General features: G+C 33.8%; 1 protein-coding gene across 1 annotated transcript in view; it reads right to left on the bottom strand.

Moving 5' to 3' along the window:
* LOC136029958 (caspase Dronc-like) overlaps positions 1–11,274 on the bottom strand; it is a 58,558-nt gene extending 47,284 nt beyond the window's left edge. Inside the window, exons 1-2 of the mRNA XM_065708512.1 lie at positions 11,089–11,274; positions 8,560–8,804 (exon numbers count right to left, since the gene is read on the bottom strand). Coding sequence (XP_065564584.1) covers positions 8,560–8,804; positions 11,089–11,217 — 374 coding nt within the window. The 5' untranslated portion in view covers positions 11,218–11,274. The remainder of the gene's footprint in view (positions 1–8,559; positions 8,805–11,088) is intronic.
* Positions 11,275–18,212: the final 6,938 nt, after the last annotated feature.

Genomic DNA, 18,212 nt, shown 5'->3' with positions numbered 1-18,212 from the left:
AGTATATAGAGTATAGAGCATATGATTACATACCATTTTCAAATACTTGTGAATCTCGATCTAGTGATTGCATTGCCATTTGTTATAGGATCCTTTAGGGTTCATCAAAGAGTTAACTGTGTAGGGGAATTACATTTTACTTTACTTACAAGGGATGAAAATTCAAACATTTCAAATTTGTGCGAAAAATCTGTCTATGATTTGCACTTCACTTTTTACAAAAGACGAAGCGAGTTTAGAAGAAAATTTTTCCATGATAAATGAAAAGCCGGCTTAGGTACTTGAACCCAATATGTCATTGATTCATGATTGTTTTGGATACGAGCAGTTTGATATTGTATCCACTAGTTTTTAATTTTTCAAATGTTAGAGAAACAGAACTCATAACCTGGTGTTATTGTACATGAGTCATTGCCGAGGTGAGAGAGACTATTGCATCAGACGCAGTGGCAAGTGCTTTTTACAAAATAAAATTGGACAATGGAACTTACAACTTTATTTCAAACTTAACATTGGGAGGCGACCGTTGAGGTGTATTAAATATTTCATAATATATTTTACCAGCCAAGTGGAAATCATTTATTGCTGCCTCTTTAAGTATATTGGTAGCGTCCTTGTCTGATTTATATTAAAATCAAATGGCCAAACTTCTAAATTTTTTATAGGACTCCAAAGTAATCAACATCAATTGTATGTAACTGGCATAATTTGATAGATTGTAGTTTGTGTTCACCATGACACCATTTATGTGGAGACTCTTTTGTCCAAGCAAATTGTGTAGTACACAATTTTCATAGGATAGTCCCTCACAGCACTTGGTTTTTCATTATTAGACATTTTGACGATGAAATGCAAACCTATTAATATGGAAGACAAATCTATGAAATAGTCTTCACTGGAATGAATTTTAAAATGAATGTTTTCAGAGAGTACTTCTTGCAGATAAAATCGTTCATAGTAACCATGCTTTACACTTGCATCAACATCTGTTGCATTGAAAAGGTTTAATGATGAGGTGAATGAGGGATGAAATCCTTTGTGTGGTATATATGTTATTTTTTGAAAAAGAAACTATTTTTCCAATAATTTTTTTTTACTTTTGGTATCTTTTTCTTCTTTGACAAGAGTGAGGACGATGATGTGTTTCTCCCATTTTTAAACCTTTTCTTTTTGTTATGACTTCAGTCGCTTGTTGAGAAACCCTGCGCAAGACCTGAGATTTTGTGAAACTCTTTCTTTAAAATCCTTCTCAGAGCCCAAATCGTGTATTGTCGAGGACACAAAATCCGTGGCAGCCAGAATATTATTGTTTTTAGCAGTATTTTTAGGTATTGTTTTTAGGGTATTGATGAGCAGAACAGCTTAGAAAACTAATTGCCCGGGAAAGCCCGACATTGACGAATAAACCCTTTAATGGTTCATTCCATGGCCCAATTGTCGTAGTCGTGGAGTATCAAGATAACAATAAATATCAGCTCAAACGAAAGTGCAAAAAAGCAGCGGTATTTTTCAATATAGAATATCTTTGATTCAAAACCAATAGTTCTTATCACATTCAGCGAATGCCACCGTTATCGCAGCATGACCATGATACAGAGTTTTGTAAAGTATTTCAATACAACCTTTTTCACATGTGAATTAATTAATTTTCTTCCTCAATCTGTTTGAATTTTTCTATCAAAATTTTGTTCAGTGATATATTCAAGAGCTCTACTAATTTCATCAGCTCTCTTTGAGCGCAATGGAAGAGTATATGCATGGCAACTGAAAAGACTGAGTGTAAAATAAAATATACTTGTATGGACTATTGTTAAGTCTTTGAAGCTCGTCTAGAGTTAAAAGATCTGCTTCTAAAATATACAATGGGAAAAAAATTAATTTTTCGATAATGACTACCACGAACTTTATGATTTTGATGATTAGTGTAACCTAGTTTACTCTATAAATACTCTTTTGCTATTTTATTTTCAAGTCCGGTGACTTCAGGAAGTGTGGTGAGTAAACTAAAACTTCAAACTTCACCAATATTCTCATAAATACGTTTCAAAACTTGGGTCATTTTGAATGTAAATTTATTGTGAAGTGTCCACTACCCTTTTGCATACTAACAGGTGATGTGCTGATATTAAGACGCCTTTGCTTGGTACCTTATTGAAACGAATCATCAACTTGGTTTGCTATTATTTTGCGAAAATGATTTAAAATTTTCTTTTGCTATTTGACCATATTCCCTTAATCAATTTTAAATTGAGCTATCCTAGCTGAGAGGTTGGCACTTTGCACTCGAAATCCTTTTGTCAAAGGTTTAAGTCTTGGTGTCGCAACAGCACAAACATATAAAAAAAGAAGAAAAAAAACGAAGACAGAAGGAGAAAAGGAAGACTTTTTCCTACATTAGTAATTAAAATAGACCAGTACTTGAATGAGGCCTTAACCCTACTCATCCATACAATCACCAATTTCTTGTGTCATGTTCGCATCATCCACGATCGAAATTCTATAGTGTTTATTACATAACTGATAATTACATAATTTTGTTTCCTGATAAAACACATATTTACCAAAACTAATTTTTAGGGAGGCAATGATTTTACGGAAGGAACTTAAACTACATACCAGGTGATGCTTTCATTGACACCCTCAGTGACGATCGGATATTTGCCTCCAGTATTTGAAAACCTTTTAAAGTTTATTTAATAATTTCTTCTATATATAAATGGCAGTAGATCAGGTTCTTCCTCCTTATTGGAAAATATTTTAAAAGCCTGTTATGGATGATTCAACACCAAAATCTGAATATAAAGAAATTGGAGACAATAATGTGAACGTATCTCAACAATTAAATTATAATTTCATTCTAAAAGATGTGGAATCTTGGATTCTTCCAAGTCATAGTGGTGATAGGAATAACACGATTTGGCGGAACAAATATACGAAATAATGATGAAGCCACTTTACCATATAATGGATATAAATTTTTTAGAAATGTAGAATTTATTATCAATGCGAAAACATTGTAAACATTGGTTATGTAGGCATAAAGACTACTGTTGAGAGTCTATTAGAATTTTGAGATGACTATTGCCGAAGTACATCTACTAATATGGTTTGGTTTGAAGATAAAACCTAATCTGTGGATTCTTCAAAATCAGAAAAGGAGTTTGAAAGCAGCAGTTCCACCACCACAGGTCGTGGAACCATTGCAGCAAAACAAAATAAGGCTTGTAATAGTGGTTTATTTATAAGATTGAATAAAACCAAAGAAAGTAACGTGGCTTGTATGTATTTGACATTATCACAATCATTTGATTTTGTAGAGATATTAATCGTATTTTTAGAGGCTTTACGCATCAAATTATATTAAAAAGAAACTATTTTCCCAATATGACTATGCAATCTAGAGCTCAAAATTTTGAAGTAGATGTAATGCATTCTCCATGAATGTTTCCAGTATTACATCACAGTTAACCTTTAGTGAATCAATTAGAAGATTGATTAACGAAGAAGGGGGAACAATTAAAAGCTGGATTGGGAAAGGGATGGTTCATTTGAAATAAGATGGGAAGCGTGTAATACCTATAAAGTGAAAATTAACGGACAAAGAAATGACATGAAGGATAGTCAGTGAACGCTACAATAAAACTAAAATTGTTGTTGTGTTACGGAAAGCTGAAAAAGATAGCAGTTATACACAAAACAATATGTGACCATATGGACTCTTATAGAATCGAAGTGAGAGTAAATGGGTATATATATCTACAAGAAAATTTGAATTTTGATTTCAATAATGCTAATGAAGATTATTCTAACGTTTTTCAGCGATTTTTGCAGTTAGGATATAAACATAAAATGTTTATAGTGGAATCATTGTAAGTTAAAGTGATTTTAAAACAGTATGTCCTTTATTTTGTTTTGATGTTTCAAAGCATGAGTCGAATATTTATTTAGGTGGATCAACTGCTTATACAGAAATAAAACTTTTGTTAGATCAAATACCTCCTATTCCATATAACATTTACTGCCTTGTATTTTCAGAATGAAAAGCAATCATGGAAATCAGCGATAGAAAATTATATTTTAATATATAAATTATTTTCGATCTGGATATTTGTGTAATAAAATCACCACCTAATAAATGGACAATCTTTTAAGCGAAATGAAAATGGAAAAAAAAATATAATCGAACTCTTAGGAAAGAAGATTTAGACATTGGAAGGGAATAATCTATTACACGACTAAAATGTGTTACAACTAAACATGGAAATAAACTCGTTATTGCTATTGGCTTTAAAGGTGAAATGGATGATCTATTTGCACCTAAGCATTATGATTCTAAAGCAGCTGATCTAGAAAAAAATTCAAAAATAGATAAAGGTATGATTTTAAGGTTTATTGAAAGAAAAATAAAGATAAAATAAGTTATTTAGATATTCATATCGAAAAATCCACTAAATATTAAATTATTACATTTTATCAGTAGTGTATGAAAAACAGAATATAATTAAACCCTTATTTCATACATTAATCAAATTATCATTTCACAAGACCTGTTTTAATCTTAAAGCTCAGGATGGAAAATTACAAAAATGCTGGAAATCTTCACTAAAAATGGTGTGAATTTAATTGAAAACGGGTACATCAGTGGGATGATCTAGGTGAGGTCTAAAATCCTTGTTCACATTGTGAAAAGTGTAAAAATGAGACCAAATTGGGTTTCTAAGGACCTGTGTTCATGTTGAATGTAGGGATGGAAAGTGTTCAAAATGTGCAATAATTGATATTAATATGATTTAAAATGGACTCAAAATGATGTAAATTGAATGGATGTGGTCCAGAAGTCCAATTTACTGTACTGCTGGTGTCTGAATATTGTTTTCACTCATTACGTCATATATATTTATAACCTATACTATTATAATGTTAAAATCTATAAACTATAACGATTAAAATTTATTCTATTTAAAAAAATTATTTTTAATTATAAAAGGCACTAGATGCAACAACGTATTTTAAGGTGTGTTATTATACAGCTCTCTTTTATCTTCTAGCGCCCAGCTAGCTGAAGATGAAAAAAAGGAAAAATAAAGAAGAAAATATGCCACCTATGCAGAACATCATGGTTGCAACAACTTTTCTTGATAATCAAGCCAATATCATTTCCTTCCAAGCTAAGAGACTGCAAGTCCTCTGTCTAGAGGTTTCAGACAAGATGACTCTAACAGTGTACTTCTTGTTTTGATCTGACATTATTTTTAGGAGTTATAGGTGATTTTAGTTTTACAATGGGGTGTGATCGTCTCTTACTGGGCTTATAGCAACCGCTGCACCCCAGATGTAAGGATCTATACGGATCTCATATACAGCTTTTATCTACTATATTCCTTAGTTTTTCTTTACTAGATTGATGCTTCATTTACTACGGGCTAGAGTTTTTTTTTAATACAATCTAGTTTCATTTCAAAAGGGAAAGTGTTGCTAAGATATTTTTCCAGATCTCTCTATTTCTAAGTTAATTACTAGCTAGGTCTATTCTGTTGTAACTACAAGAAGAAAGCAATAGTATACTCTAAGCAGTTTAAATTTTGCTAGTTCCTTCAGGGAACACTCTGCTTTTTAATTTTCACTAAAAATTTTGAATTCAGTATCCCGTCTTATGATATTTGCGGTCACTCAAAAATAATGGAATCCTTGGACAATAATAACCTAATCAATTGAATTAACTTAGAATACAACTTTGCTCCTTTGTATCCAATATCCAAAAAAAATGAAATTCATACGATTAAGATAGTGTTTGAAGGAATAAATAGTCCCTTTAAAGTCCTCCAAAGTTTGTATATTAATATTTAATGTTTCGATTAAGCGGCAGTCGCTACTAGTAAGGGTTTTAGGTCATATATGTGGTGCATAGCCAGAAACTATCGGGGTTTCAAAATACTTTTGAGTATTTTGTCATTTTAGAAATTGACAATGCGCATTGAAGAGTGTAACTATTTTCGTAACTACGACGAAATGTCTTACATTTTTTTTCTTTTTTTTAAACAGATATAATCAGTGTCTAAAGCATTTCGATAAGCTAGAAGGACTTAATTTACTATGGAAAGAAAATGATGAAAGTATTGGAAAATTTAGGAATGAGATGGCTGAAAAACCTTCAAATTAGATGTGATGGGGTTTTTCTTACTCATTTATTGATATATTGAATACAACAGTTCTTTCAACTTCCTTACGGGGTGAAATGAATTAGAGACTCTCTTTCTTTTCTAGTTTCCTGTTTTTCTACTTGTCTTCAATTAGTATTGGTAAATATGTATTTTATCAGGAAACAAAATTATGTAATTATCAGTTATGTAATAAACACTATAGAATTTCGATCGTGGATGATGCGAACATGACACAAGAAATTGGTGATTGTATGGATGAGTAGGGTTAAGGCCTCATTCAAGTACTGGTCTATTTTAATTACTAATGTAGGAAAAAGTCTTCCTTTTCTCCTTCTGTCTTCGTTTTTTTTTCTTCTTTTTTTATATGTTTGTGCTGTTGCATTGGTGATTCCCTTTTTCATTATTTAAGTATTTAGTTGGTAATATTTTTTGGTTAAATAAGGTCACGATTTTATATATGCTATACTTTTCCTCCTCAAAAGTATCCTCCCCCCAAAGTCGTTTTATAAAAATTTTAGATAGCTATTTTGTTAAACATAGTTCAAAGGTCCAATAAATATTGTTTGATGATGATATATAGAGCAAATCTCAGCCCACAGTAACCAAATGTTAAACAGACCATTTTGAAATGTAAATAAGCTCTTTTTTCTAGAAATGTTGTTGTGCAAAAGTCAAGTTATGATTCAACGGGTAAGTTTTTTAATGGGTGGTATAATACTTTGCATTATGGTTAATCCTGGTTTATTATTAAAAACCAACAGAAATGAAATTAAGGATAAAGAGGGACAAAACAAGTTCTTCAAATGTGACAATAAATTCTAGAACAAACATAAATTATTCCATGTATGACGACGGCTGGCCCTCTTCAACATTCTACTCTCTGCTCTAAAGTTTCATATTGCTTTACAAATACTTCTAATTTCAGTTCAATTGCTGTTATGTTTGAGGAATCGTTCTTAAGGAAGTAGAACAAAACAACAAACTTTAGGTATAGCTATAGTGCAACCATACTCATATATGCCATAATTTTTTTTTTTGTAATAGTTTTTTCTTGTCGCTCCTCACCTTCACAGGAAAAATATTTGGTTTAGCATCTTTAGATACAAGTCGCTTGAAGTTGCTCCGAGAGTTTATATCCCAATTATGAATATACATAGAACAGTGCAGATTCTGTCTGATCTGTAAGTAAAGAGTGATTAAGCCAAATGGTAATCGGAAATCGTAAAAACAAAATTGGGATAACAAGAAATATAGTAAAATAATCTCCTCTTGTGCTGATTCCAAGTATGGTAAATTCATTACATTTAAAAGTCAAAGAAATATTGCTTAAATTCCTACCATCACATTTATCCTATCAGACAACCTTACTGTAGAAAGTTCAAGTTACCGTCTGCAAAAACCAGGAATTTTGTGCTTTTTGCCAGAAAAGATTTCACAGTTGCTTGTTTATTTGTTCCAGTTCCAGTAAAAGTTCCAGTGCCCAAGCCCATTTTAAGTGACCAAAAGGAATGGAGGATAACTAGCCCCCTCCACCTCCCTACCTTGCTAATTCGTCAGTATCATTTGATCAGAACTTGAGTTAGCTATTTCTATAAGCATGGCTGTGTCTCTGGGGATAACATGACCCTATAGCCCCTGGGGAATGGGCATTAAGTTATGAAATTTAACTGTTGTTTACGTTTATAATGTTTTATTGGGGGAAGTTGAAAGACATTTTTGAAGGAGGAGGGAGAGGTGAAAATAGTGAATCGTCTGTTGGGAAGGAAGTTTAAGGGAGGGGTAAGATTTCCGGTGACAATTTTACAAAGGTATACTTCGCAATAAATTCTTTACGAAAATATTTTTGTTTGTCTCACTTTACCTTTGACAACTCACTTTCTATATGTGATGACATTCTGGGGGAATTGTACTGGAAAGATTTTCACTGGGCTTGGAATTGTCGGAGTTATTCTTCTGTGGTGACGTTTTCCGGGGGAGAAATATCCAATTAAGGGGAACATTTCCAGGAAAAACCTTTCAACTTTGAAAAATTTTAATTGATACAATTCAATTCTAAAGTTCACTTTTCTGTCCCAAATCCTTAAGAACGGCCCTTGAAACACGGGGGTCGTTTAATTAATTAGATTAATAAACTTTATTACAGGGCTTAAGAACTTTACTACCAAGAGCAAGGGATTGAGAGGGGCAGCTCCTCGTAGCTGCGGAGTAATTTATGTTCATTTTAATTTTCAATGTTGCTTCTAACTTTCAGTTAAAAAAAAACTTGTTTTTTTTATCTAGTTTGGAGTGGGAGCAGAAAGAGCGTAGCATATATACCTGTTCAAAAAAAAACAGGAAACATGTAAGCGATAATAGGTAGAACTATTTATACCTAAATGCATAATTAAAATCAATGTACCTGCATGCATTAATGATGATGAATTTAGGTTTTCCAATAAGATGTTGTGCTTCCTGATTGGAAAACTTGTTGATAACATCTTTTTCAACGTCAATTTTGTTTCCATCCCTGCAAACGATGCCCCATTGACCATCAATTGATCCACTGTGCATTGGAGCACCATGAGAGAAGAGAAATACAAAACAACAGCTGTATTCTCTATGTTTTTCATTTTGAGAGAAGAGATAAATTACATCCTTTAATTCCTGAAAGTAAGACAAATATTAAAAAACCCAAAAAGAGAAAGAAGTGTAAAAAAACCAAATCTAAAATATAAATCAGAAACATTCAATATTGTTATGTTAAATCAATCTTTTTATATTAATAGTTGAACTATGGTTGAAAAATGGTTAGAAAGAGAATTGCAAATCACATGCTGTTTCAGTTATCAGCTAAAATTTGTGTAAATCTGGTGCTCCCGTAAGTTTACAGTAGTAGTAGAGGCAGTCTTCCGTGTAAAAATAGTTTGATAAACAAAGTTTTTCTTACGGAACTTAAGGGGAACGTTGAAAATTCAACCAACTACAAATTATTGCTAAGTTATTACCTCAAATAAAATGACTTATGGTTCCCTCTATATTTCTAGAATTTTAAGACCTTGCACTTTACTGAAATCTTAAAACTAACACAAAAATAGGATTTCAAATAGGAGCAGAAAAGGCTTCTGCTATCCTAGATATTAACAACATTATTACGCTGCTACAATCTAGGTATGCGCGGCTTGGCCTCCTGTATTATGCCCAAAAGTCAGAATTCCCTTTCTTCAACTGATACCGAGAATCACTAATGAATCGGAACATCGAAATGAAGCCAGTTGTTCCCATTGCCTATCTTGGTCTCCCACTCAGCTCATCGATAGATTTTTAATACTTAACATTCAACGTCATATCAGGCTATCATATATATTATTTGTTAAAAATAAGATACACTTCAACCGTTGCATTCTTCCGAAACTTTCCAATTTCGTTGCCTTACCACATTGGCTGTATGTTGCAGCTTTTACGGCATTATTTACAAGTTCAGACAAGTCAAGGTGCATCCAGTTTTCTTTTGTCTTGTGAAATATAAAGTTTTCACGCATGGACCCTCAATTCTTGTCGTTTAAGAAATTTTAACATTGTCGACCCCATAACTGACATGAAAAAGTATGTTTCTATCTAAGGTATATGAAAATAGGTAATTAATTTTATTTTGGAAAATTTGAATAACAATACATAAAGGGCAAACAGTATAATTTAATATTATAGTGCAAAACACCTACACTTTACTCTTATTTGATGAATTTGACGCACTCATTATACGTTGAATGAATATTTTATACCATCTTCTTTTTGCCAGTTCGTTACATCTTTCTCCTTGTATAATCCTTCACGTATCTGAATTAAGTAAAACTCTGATAAACTGCTTTGGTGCAAATTTTTCACTCATTCGGTATTCCCTGGTGTGATCTTTAATTTGTTTCCATAAATTGTGGATCTTAAAAAATAATTTGCAACGTATAGTAAATTCAAAAATAAGATATATCATTATGTTTACCGTCTCAGGTAGTGTTACCAACAAATTTAGGAAAAAAAAGGAGTAGCGAGGAAGAATACAGAATACTCAGTGATTAAATGACATTCTACCATTCATAGTAAGTAGAAAGCCTTCGGTTACTTCAAACCGTTTTCCCTATCCTGGCATCGCAATATTTTTTTTTAGCTATTTTTAGTGGTCACAAGGATGTTTTTGTTGCATTGGGAAAGACTTGGAGGTAAGGAACATATGATGGAAGATATAGGAGGAAACTCCCACATTGTATAAAGATATAATGGTCGATTCTTAACATATTTTCCTGACCCTTGATGGTCAACAATCCATTACCCTAAGAGTCCATTTTTTAACTTTAGTAGGAGCATAAAATTTCTGTTTCTCAAAGTTTGTTTTCTGAAATGCAACATGTTACAAGGTTATGTCACTTCTTTAAAGGCTACGACACATATTTTTTCGCTTTAAAATGTGATTAAATTGGTTTTCACAACCAAGAATTTTGTTTTGCTACTACATTCTTTTTCTTCCGAATATATTTTGTTCATTAAATTTTATTCATCTTAGCATAATTTATTATTTTTTGTACTTAAGGGGTAAAAGGTTCCATCTTGGGGTCAACGATTCTTTTAGGATTTGGGAGCACGCGCTCAATTCAACTTTCTTTTTATTGCCCCAAACATTTTTTTTTACGTATTTCTTAGAGATCACAGGTTTTTTTGTTTTTGCTTTTCAAGTACCCAGAGAAACCCGCTTTTTTGTATTTTATTATTAGGCTATAATAAATCTACATTTTTTGGTATTCTATCGGATTTGTCTCAGTTTTTATTAGGTAGTGGAGAAGGGTCCCTTTTGAAGTTTGTTTGAATGAACAGTATTTTTTTCTCAGTCACTTAAATATTAAGATTAATGAATATTATTAAGAACAAATAAATGTCATACAATTTCAGTGGATTTACTCACCTTTTCATTGAGGTTGCATTCTACCGTTACAATAAAGTTTAACTCCTCAAAAAGCCTCTTCAATTTCAAAACATCCCTTTCCGAACCCGGTCTGGGTGACACTTTTGCTTTTGGGTCAAAAGTATTCATATTAATGACAAGTACCTGACCTCTTTTCTTTCTTAAGTCAACCGGGTAGCATTTTTCGATCTGCAAAAAGAAAAAAAAATAATGGGGTTAACAAATCTCTGGATGACAATTCATGAATATATATATATATATATATATATATATATATATATATATATATATATATATATATATATATATATATATATATATATATATATATATATATATATATATTATATATATATATATATATAGATATAGATATATATATATATATGTATATATATATATATATATATATATATATATATATATATATATATATATATATATATATATATATATATACATATATACTAGCTGTTGACACACAGACAACTCGACAGACACACAGACAACAAATTTTTATATATATCTATATATCTATATATATATAATAAACAGTTGTCTGTGTGTCTGTGTGTCGAGTGACGTCATGTTTGTGTGTCGACTGACGTCATGTTTGTCGACTGACGAAATTACAGACCGGGACATCGGGACACAAATGACGACCGGGACATTGGGACATCTATATATATAAAAATAAGTTGTCTGTGTGTCTGTGTGTCGAGTGACGTCATGTATAGAGTGACGACATGTCATCAGGTCATCGAGTGACGACATGTCATCAGGTCATCAAGTCGTCATTATGACCATGACGTCATTAAAGGTATTTAAGACATTCGTTCACGGAAAAATGTTTAATTGTAAAATGACTGAAGAACCTACAATGTCGGCAGCCGAGGAAGCTGCTCAAAGAGTCTATGCCAAAAAAAATTGCTGCTGATAGAGAAAGTAAGAAAAGAAAGCGTGCCGAGGAATCACAAGAGCAACGCGAAACCAGACTTGCTGCTAAAAGAGAAAGTGAAAAAAGAAAGCTAAAAGTATTTAAGAAAATCGTTTAAAGACAAATTTTTAATTGTAAGAAGATCTTGGACGGAAAAATGTTTAATTGTAAAATGAATGAAGAACCTACAATGGCAACAGCCAAGGAAGCTACTCAAAGAGTGTATGAAAAAATTTGCGGCTGATTGAAAAAGTAAGAAAAGAAAGCATGCCGAAGAATCACAAGAACAGCAAGAAAAAAGGCTTGCGGCTAAAGAACGCAAAACCGCGCAGTTAGATGAAAATCCACCTTGACAGCGAAAGTCAAAACATATCAAAACTGAAAATAATAGCGATGATGATTGGGTTTGGGATTTTGACTTGGATAAGGTCATCAATGCCTACCAGATTTTAGTTAAAAAACAAAGGTTCGGCGATATGTATTTCATAGTGACGCTGAAAAATAAAGAAGAAAAAGAAAACTGAAAAAAGAAAAAAGGTAAAAAACTAAAAAGAAGAAACACTCAAAGAGAAATTACAGACCGGGGCACAAATGACGACCGGGACAGAGGAAATATAAATGACAACCGGGACACTCAAAGAGAAATTATAGACTGGGATACCGGGACACAAATGACGACCGGGACACAGGGAATATAAATGACAACCAGGACACAGGTATTTAAGAATATCGTTCAAAGACAAATTTTTAATTGTAAGAAGATCGTTGAAAGAGAAATTTCTAATTGTAAAATGACTGAAGAACCTACAATGACAACACCCGAGAAAGTTACTCAAAACGAATGTATTCAAGCCGAAGTAGCTGAGTTGGTAAAGTGTTATGTTTCAGGTTCTAGGTCCGAGAGGCTCCACGTTTGAACCTTGGCTTTAGCATTAATACAAAAGAAGAACAAAACTAAAAAAAAAAACTAGAAAAAGGTAAAAACTACAAAAAAACTAAAAAGAAAAAAAAAACTAAAAACTGAACAAGAAAAACAAACTAAAAGTAAGGAAAAAACTGAAAAATAAAGGAGAAAAGGAAAACTAAAAGCCGGGACACAGGGAATATAAATGACGACCGGGAGACTCAAAGAGAGATTACAGACTGGGGCACTGGGACATAAATAACGACCAGGAGATATAAATGACGACCGGGAAACTCAAAGATAAATTACAGACCGGGACACAAATGACGACCGGTACACAAAGAATATAAATGACGAACGGGACGCTCAAAGAGAGATTACAGACTGGGACACTGGGACACAAATGACGACCATGATACTGGGAATATAAATGACGACCGGGACACAGGGAATGTTCGATTAGCAATCACCATCAACAAAGCTCAAGGGCAATCATTAGAATAATGAGGTATAGATCTGAGTACAGATTGTTTTTCCCATGGACAATTGTATGTTGCATGTTCAAGAGTCGGTAAACCTGACAATCTATTTGTATGCACAGACAATGGGACATCGAAGAATGTTGTATATTCGCAAGTTTTACGTAATTAAAACATATATATCTATAACGAAAAGAAAAATCTTTTCTCTTTTATCTAAATTCACAGGTGGGACACAGGGACACAACTACAATGGCGCGTAACTAATATGGCACGTAATGACTTACGCGCGCGGGGGGGGGGGGGGCTTGAGGGGAGCGAAGTGCCCCCACCAACTAGGTGTTGGGGTTGCGCGAAGTGCCACCCCAAAAGCTAGTAGGGAATATAAATGACGACCGGGACACTCAAAGAGAAAGCGAGCGGGACACAAGGAATGTTCGATTAGCAATCACCATCAACAAAGCACCGGGACACAAATGACGACCGGGACACAGGGAATATAAATGACGACCAGGACATAAGTAAAAAAAAACTAAAAAAAAACTAAAAAAAAGGTAAAAACTACAAAAAAAAACTAAAAAGAAAAAAGACTAAAAACTAATAAAAAAAACTAAAAAAGCTAAAAAAACTATAAAAACTAAAAAAGAAAAAAAAAGAAAAAAGGAAAAAAAACTGAAAAATAAAGGAGAAAAACAAAACTAAAAAAAAATAAAAATAAAAAAAAAAAAAAAAAAAGGTAAAAACTACAAAAAAAAAACTAAAAAGAAAAAAGCCAAAAGACTAAAAAAACTAAAAAGAAAAAAAGGGGAAAAACACAAAAATTTATTTCATCATATACCAATTCAAAAACGAATGTATATACAGACCGGAACACCGGGACACAAATGACGACCGGGACACAGGGAATATAAATGACGACTGGGACACAGGGACACAACTACAACGGGGACGCCGGGGGGCACAGGGGGATATATAAATGACGACGGGGACACAGGGAATGTTCGATTGGTAATCACCATCAACAAAGCTCAAGGGCAATCATTAGAATCATGAGGTATAACTAAAAAAACTAAAAAAAGGTAAAAAATTAAAAACTAAAAAAAAAAAACAATTCAAAAACGAATGTACATACAGACCGGGACACCGGGGCACAGATGACGAGCGGGACACCGGGACACAAGGATTATAAAGGACGACCGGGACACTCGAAGCGAAATTACAGACTGGGACACCAGGACACAAATGACGACTGGGACACAGGGAATATAAATGACGACCGGGACCCAGGGACACAACTACAACGGGGACGCCGGGGGGGGACAGGGGGATACATAAATGACGACGGCGACACAGGGAATGGTCGATTAGCAATCACCATCAACAAATATCATGGGCAATCATTAGAATCATGAGGTATAGATCTGGATACGGATTGTTTTCCCATGGACAATTATATGTAGCATGTTCAAGAGTCGGTAAACCTGACAATCTATTTATATGCTTAGACAATGGGACAGCGAAGAATGTTGTATATTCGCAGTTTTACGTAGTTAAAAACATATATATATATATATATATATATATATATATATATATATATATATATATATATATATATATATATATATATATATATATATATATATATATATATATATATATATATATATATATATAATATATATATATATATATATATATATATATATATATATATATATATATATATATATATATATATATAATATATATAATATATATATATATATATATATATATATATATATATATATATATATATATATATTCACAGGTGGGACACAGGGACACAACTACAATGGCGCGTAACTAATATGGCGCTTAACGAATTACGCACGCGGGGGCTTAGGGGGGGGGGGGGCGCGAACTGCCCCCATCAGCTAGGTGTTTGGGTGGCACGAAGCGTCATCCCAACAGCTAGTCTAAATATATAAAAATAAGTTGTCTGTGTGTCTGTGTATCGAGTGATGTCATGTTTGTGCGTCGAATGACGTCATGTTTGTGTGTCGACTGACGTCATGTATGTCGACTGACGAAATTACAGACCGGGACATCGGGATAAAAATGAGCAAATGACGACCAGGACACAAATGACGACCGGGTAACAGGGAAAAATGACGACCGCGACACTCAGAGAAATTACAGACTGGGACACCGGGACACAAATGACGACCGGGACACAGGGAATATAAATGACGACCGGGACACAGGGACACAACTACAACGGGGACGCCGGTGGGCACAGGGGGAAATATAAATGACGAAGGGGACACAGGGAATGTTCGATTAGTAATCACCATCAACATGGATAGGGAGAGTCAAAACATATCTAAACTGAAAATGATAGCGATGATGATTGGGTTTGGGATTTTGACTTGGATAAGGTCATCAAAGCCTACCAGATTTAAGTTAAAAAAACAAAGGTTCGGGCGAAATGTACTTCATAGTGACGCTGAAAAATAAAGAAGAAAACGAAAACTGAAAAAAGAAAAAAGGTAAAAAACTAAAAAAAAAACTAAAAAAAAAAGAACTCGAAGAGAAATTACAGACCGGAACACAAATGACGACCGAGACAGAGGGATTATAAATGACGACCGGGAACCTCAAAGAGAAATTACAGACTGGGACACCCGGAAACAAATCACGACCGGGACACAGGGAATATAAATTACGACCGAGACACAGGGACACAACTACAACGGGGACGCCGGGGGCACAGGCGGGATATATAAATGACGACCAGAACACAGGGATTGTTCTAATAGAAATTACAGACCGGGACACAAATGACGACCGGGACACCGGGACACAGGGAATATAAATGACGACCGGAACACTCAAAGAGAAATTACAAACTGGGACACCGGGACACAAATGACGACCGGAACACACGGAATATAAATGACGACCGGGACACAGGGACACATCATTAGAATAATGAGGTATAGATCTGAATACGGATTGTTTTTCCCATGGACAATTATATGTTGCATGTTCAAGAGTCAATAAACCTGACAATCTATTTATATGCACAGACATTGGGACAGCGAAGAGTGTTGTATATTCGCATGTTCTACGTAGTTAAAAACATATATTTATATCTATCTCTACTCACAGGTGGGACACAGGGACACAAACACACTGGCGCGTAACCAATATGGCGCGTAACGACTTACGCGCGCGGGGGGCTTGGGGGGGCACGAAGCGCCCCACCAACTAGGTGTTGGGGTATATATATATATATATATATATATATATATATATATATATATATATATATATATATATATATATATATATATATATATATATATATATGTATTCACAGGTGGGACACAGGGACACAACTACAATGGCGCGTAACTAATATGGCGCGTAACGACTTACGCGCGCGAGGGGGCTTGGGGGGGGGTGACGCGCCCCTACCAAGCGCCACCCCAACAGCTATTTGATGTATAAAAATAAGTTGTCTGTCTGTCTGTCTTTCGAGTGACGTCATTATATGACGTCTGAAATATTTCATCATATACCAATTCAAAAACGAATGCATTGTTCCAGGTTCCAGGTCCGAGACGCTCCAGGTTCGAACCTTGGCTTTAGCATTAATACAAAAGAAGAAAAAAAACTAAAAAAGGTAAAAACTACAAAAAAACTAAAAAGAAAATACTAAAAAAAAAACTAAAAAAGCTAAAAAATTAAAAAAAACTAAAAAAGAGGTAAAAAACTAGAAACTAAAAAAAAATAAAATAAAAAAAAACTAAAAAAAGGTAAAAACTACAAAAAAAAAACTAAAAAGAAAAAAACAAAAACTAATAAAAAAAAACTAAAAACTGAAAAAGAAAAAAAAAATAAAAAAAGGAAAAAAACTGAAAAATAAAGGAGAAAAAAAAAGCTAAAAGCCGGGACACAGGGAATATAAATGACGACCGGGACACTCAAAGAGAAATTACAGTCTGGGGCACTGGGACACAAATAACGACCTGGAGATATAAATGAGGACCGGTACACTCGAAGATAAATTAAAGACTGGGACACAAATGACGACCGGGATACTGGGAATATAAATGACGACCGAGACACTGGGACAAAACTACAAGGGGGATGTCGCGGGCACAGGGGGATATATAAATGACGACGGGGACACTGGGAATGTTCAATTAGCAATCATTATCAACAAAGCTCAAGGACAATCATTCGAGGCATGTATTTTGGGGGTGAAACCTGACGCGGGGATGCCATGGATATTCTGTGGTAGCCACAACACTGTGCTAGGTAGAGAATTTAGAGTGGCGAAACCCTATATAGGCCAGTGTATTCTCCTGATGAGCCCTTATGTTGGGTGTTGCCACTGAATTATTTGTCTATATTATTTTTTCTATTGTTTGGTAAATGACGACTTATACTTATTGACGACATGACTGCCTGTCTTTGGATTATTCTTTATGGATGATTGTGTGTGGCTATGCTCTTTGACCTATGTGATTGTATGGATGAGTAGGGTTAAGACCTCATTCAAGTGCTGGTCTATATTAATCACTAATTTTGGAAAACAGTCTTCCTTTTCTCCTTCTGTCTCTCTCTTTTTTTTTTTCTTTTTTTTTTGTGTGTGTGTGTGTTTGTGCTGTTGCATTGGTGATTTCTCTTTTCATGATATATATACATATATATCTATATATATAAAAATAAGTTGTCTGTCTGTGTGTCTGTCTGTCAGGTGACGTCATGTTTCTGTGTCGACTGACGTATTGAAGTTAGTTGTCGTCAT

Source organism: Artemia franciscana, chromosome 8 (genome assembly GCF_032884065.1).
Source record: "Artemia franciscana chromosome 8, ASM3288406v1, whole genome shotgun sequence".
Taxonomy (NCBI): Eukaryota; Metazoa; Arthropoda; class Branchiopoda; order Anostraca; family Artemiidae; genus Artemia; species Artemia franciscana.
Note: the sequence above shows the minus strand (reverse complement) of the source record. Positions and strands in the feature narration are given on the sequence as shown.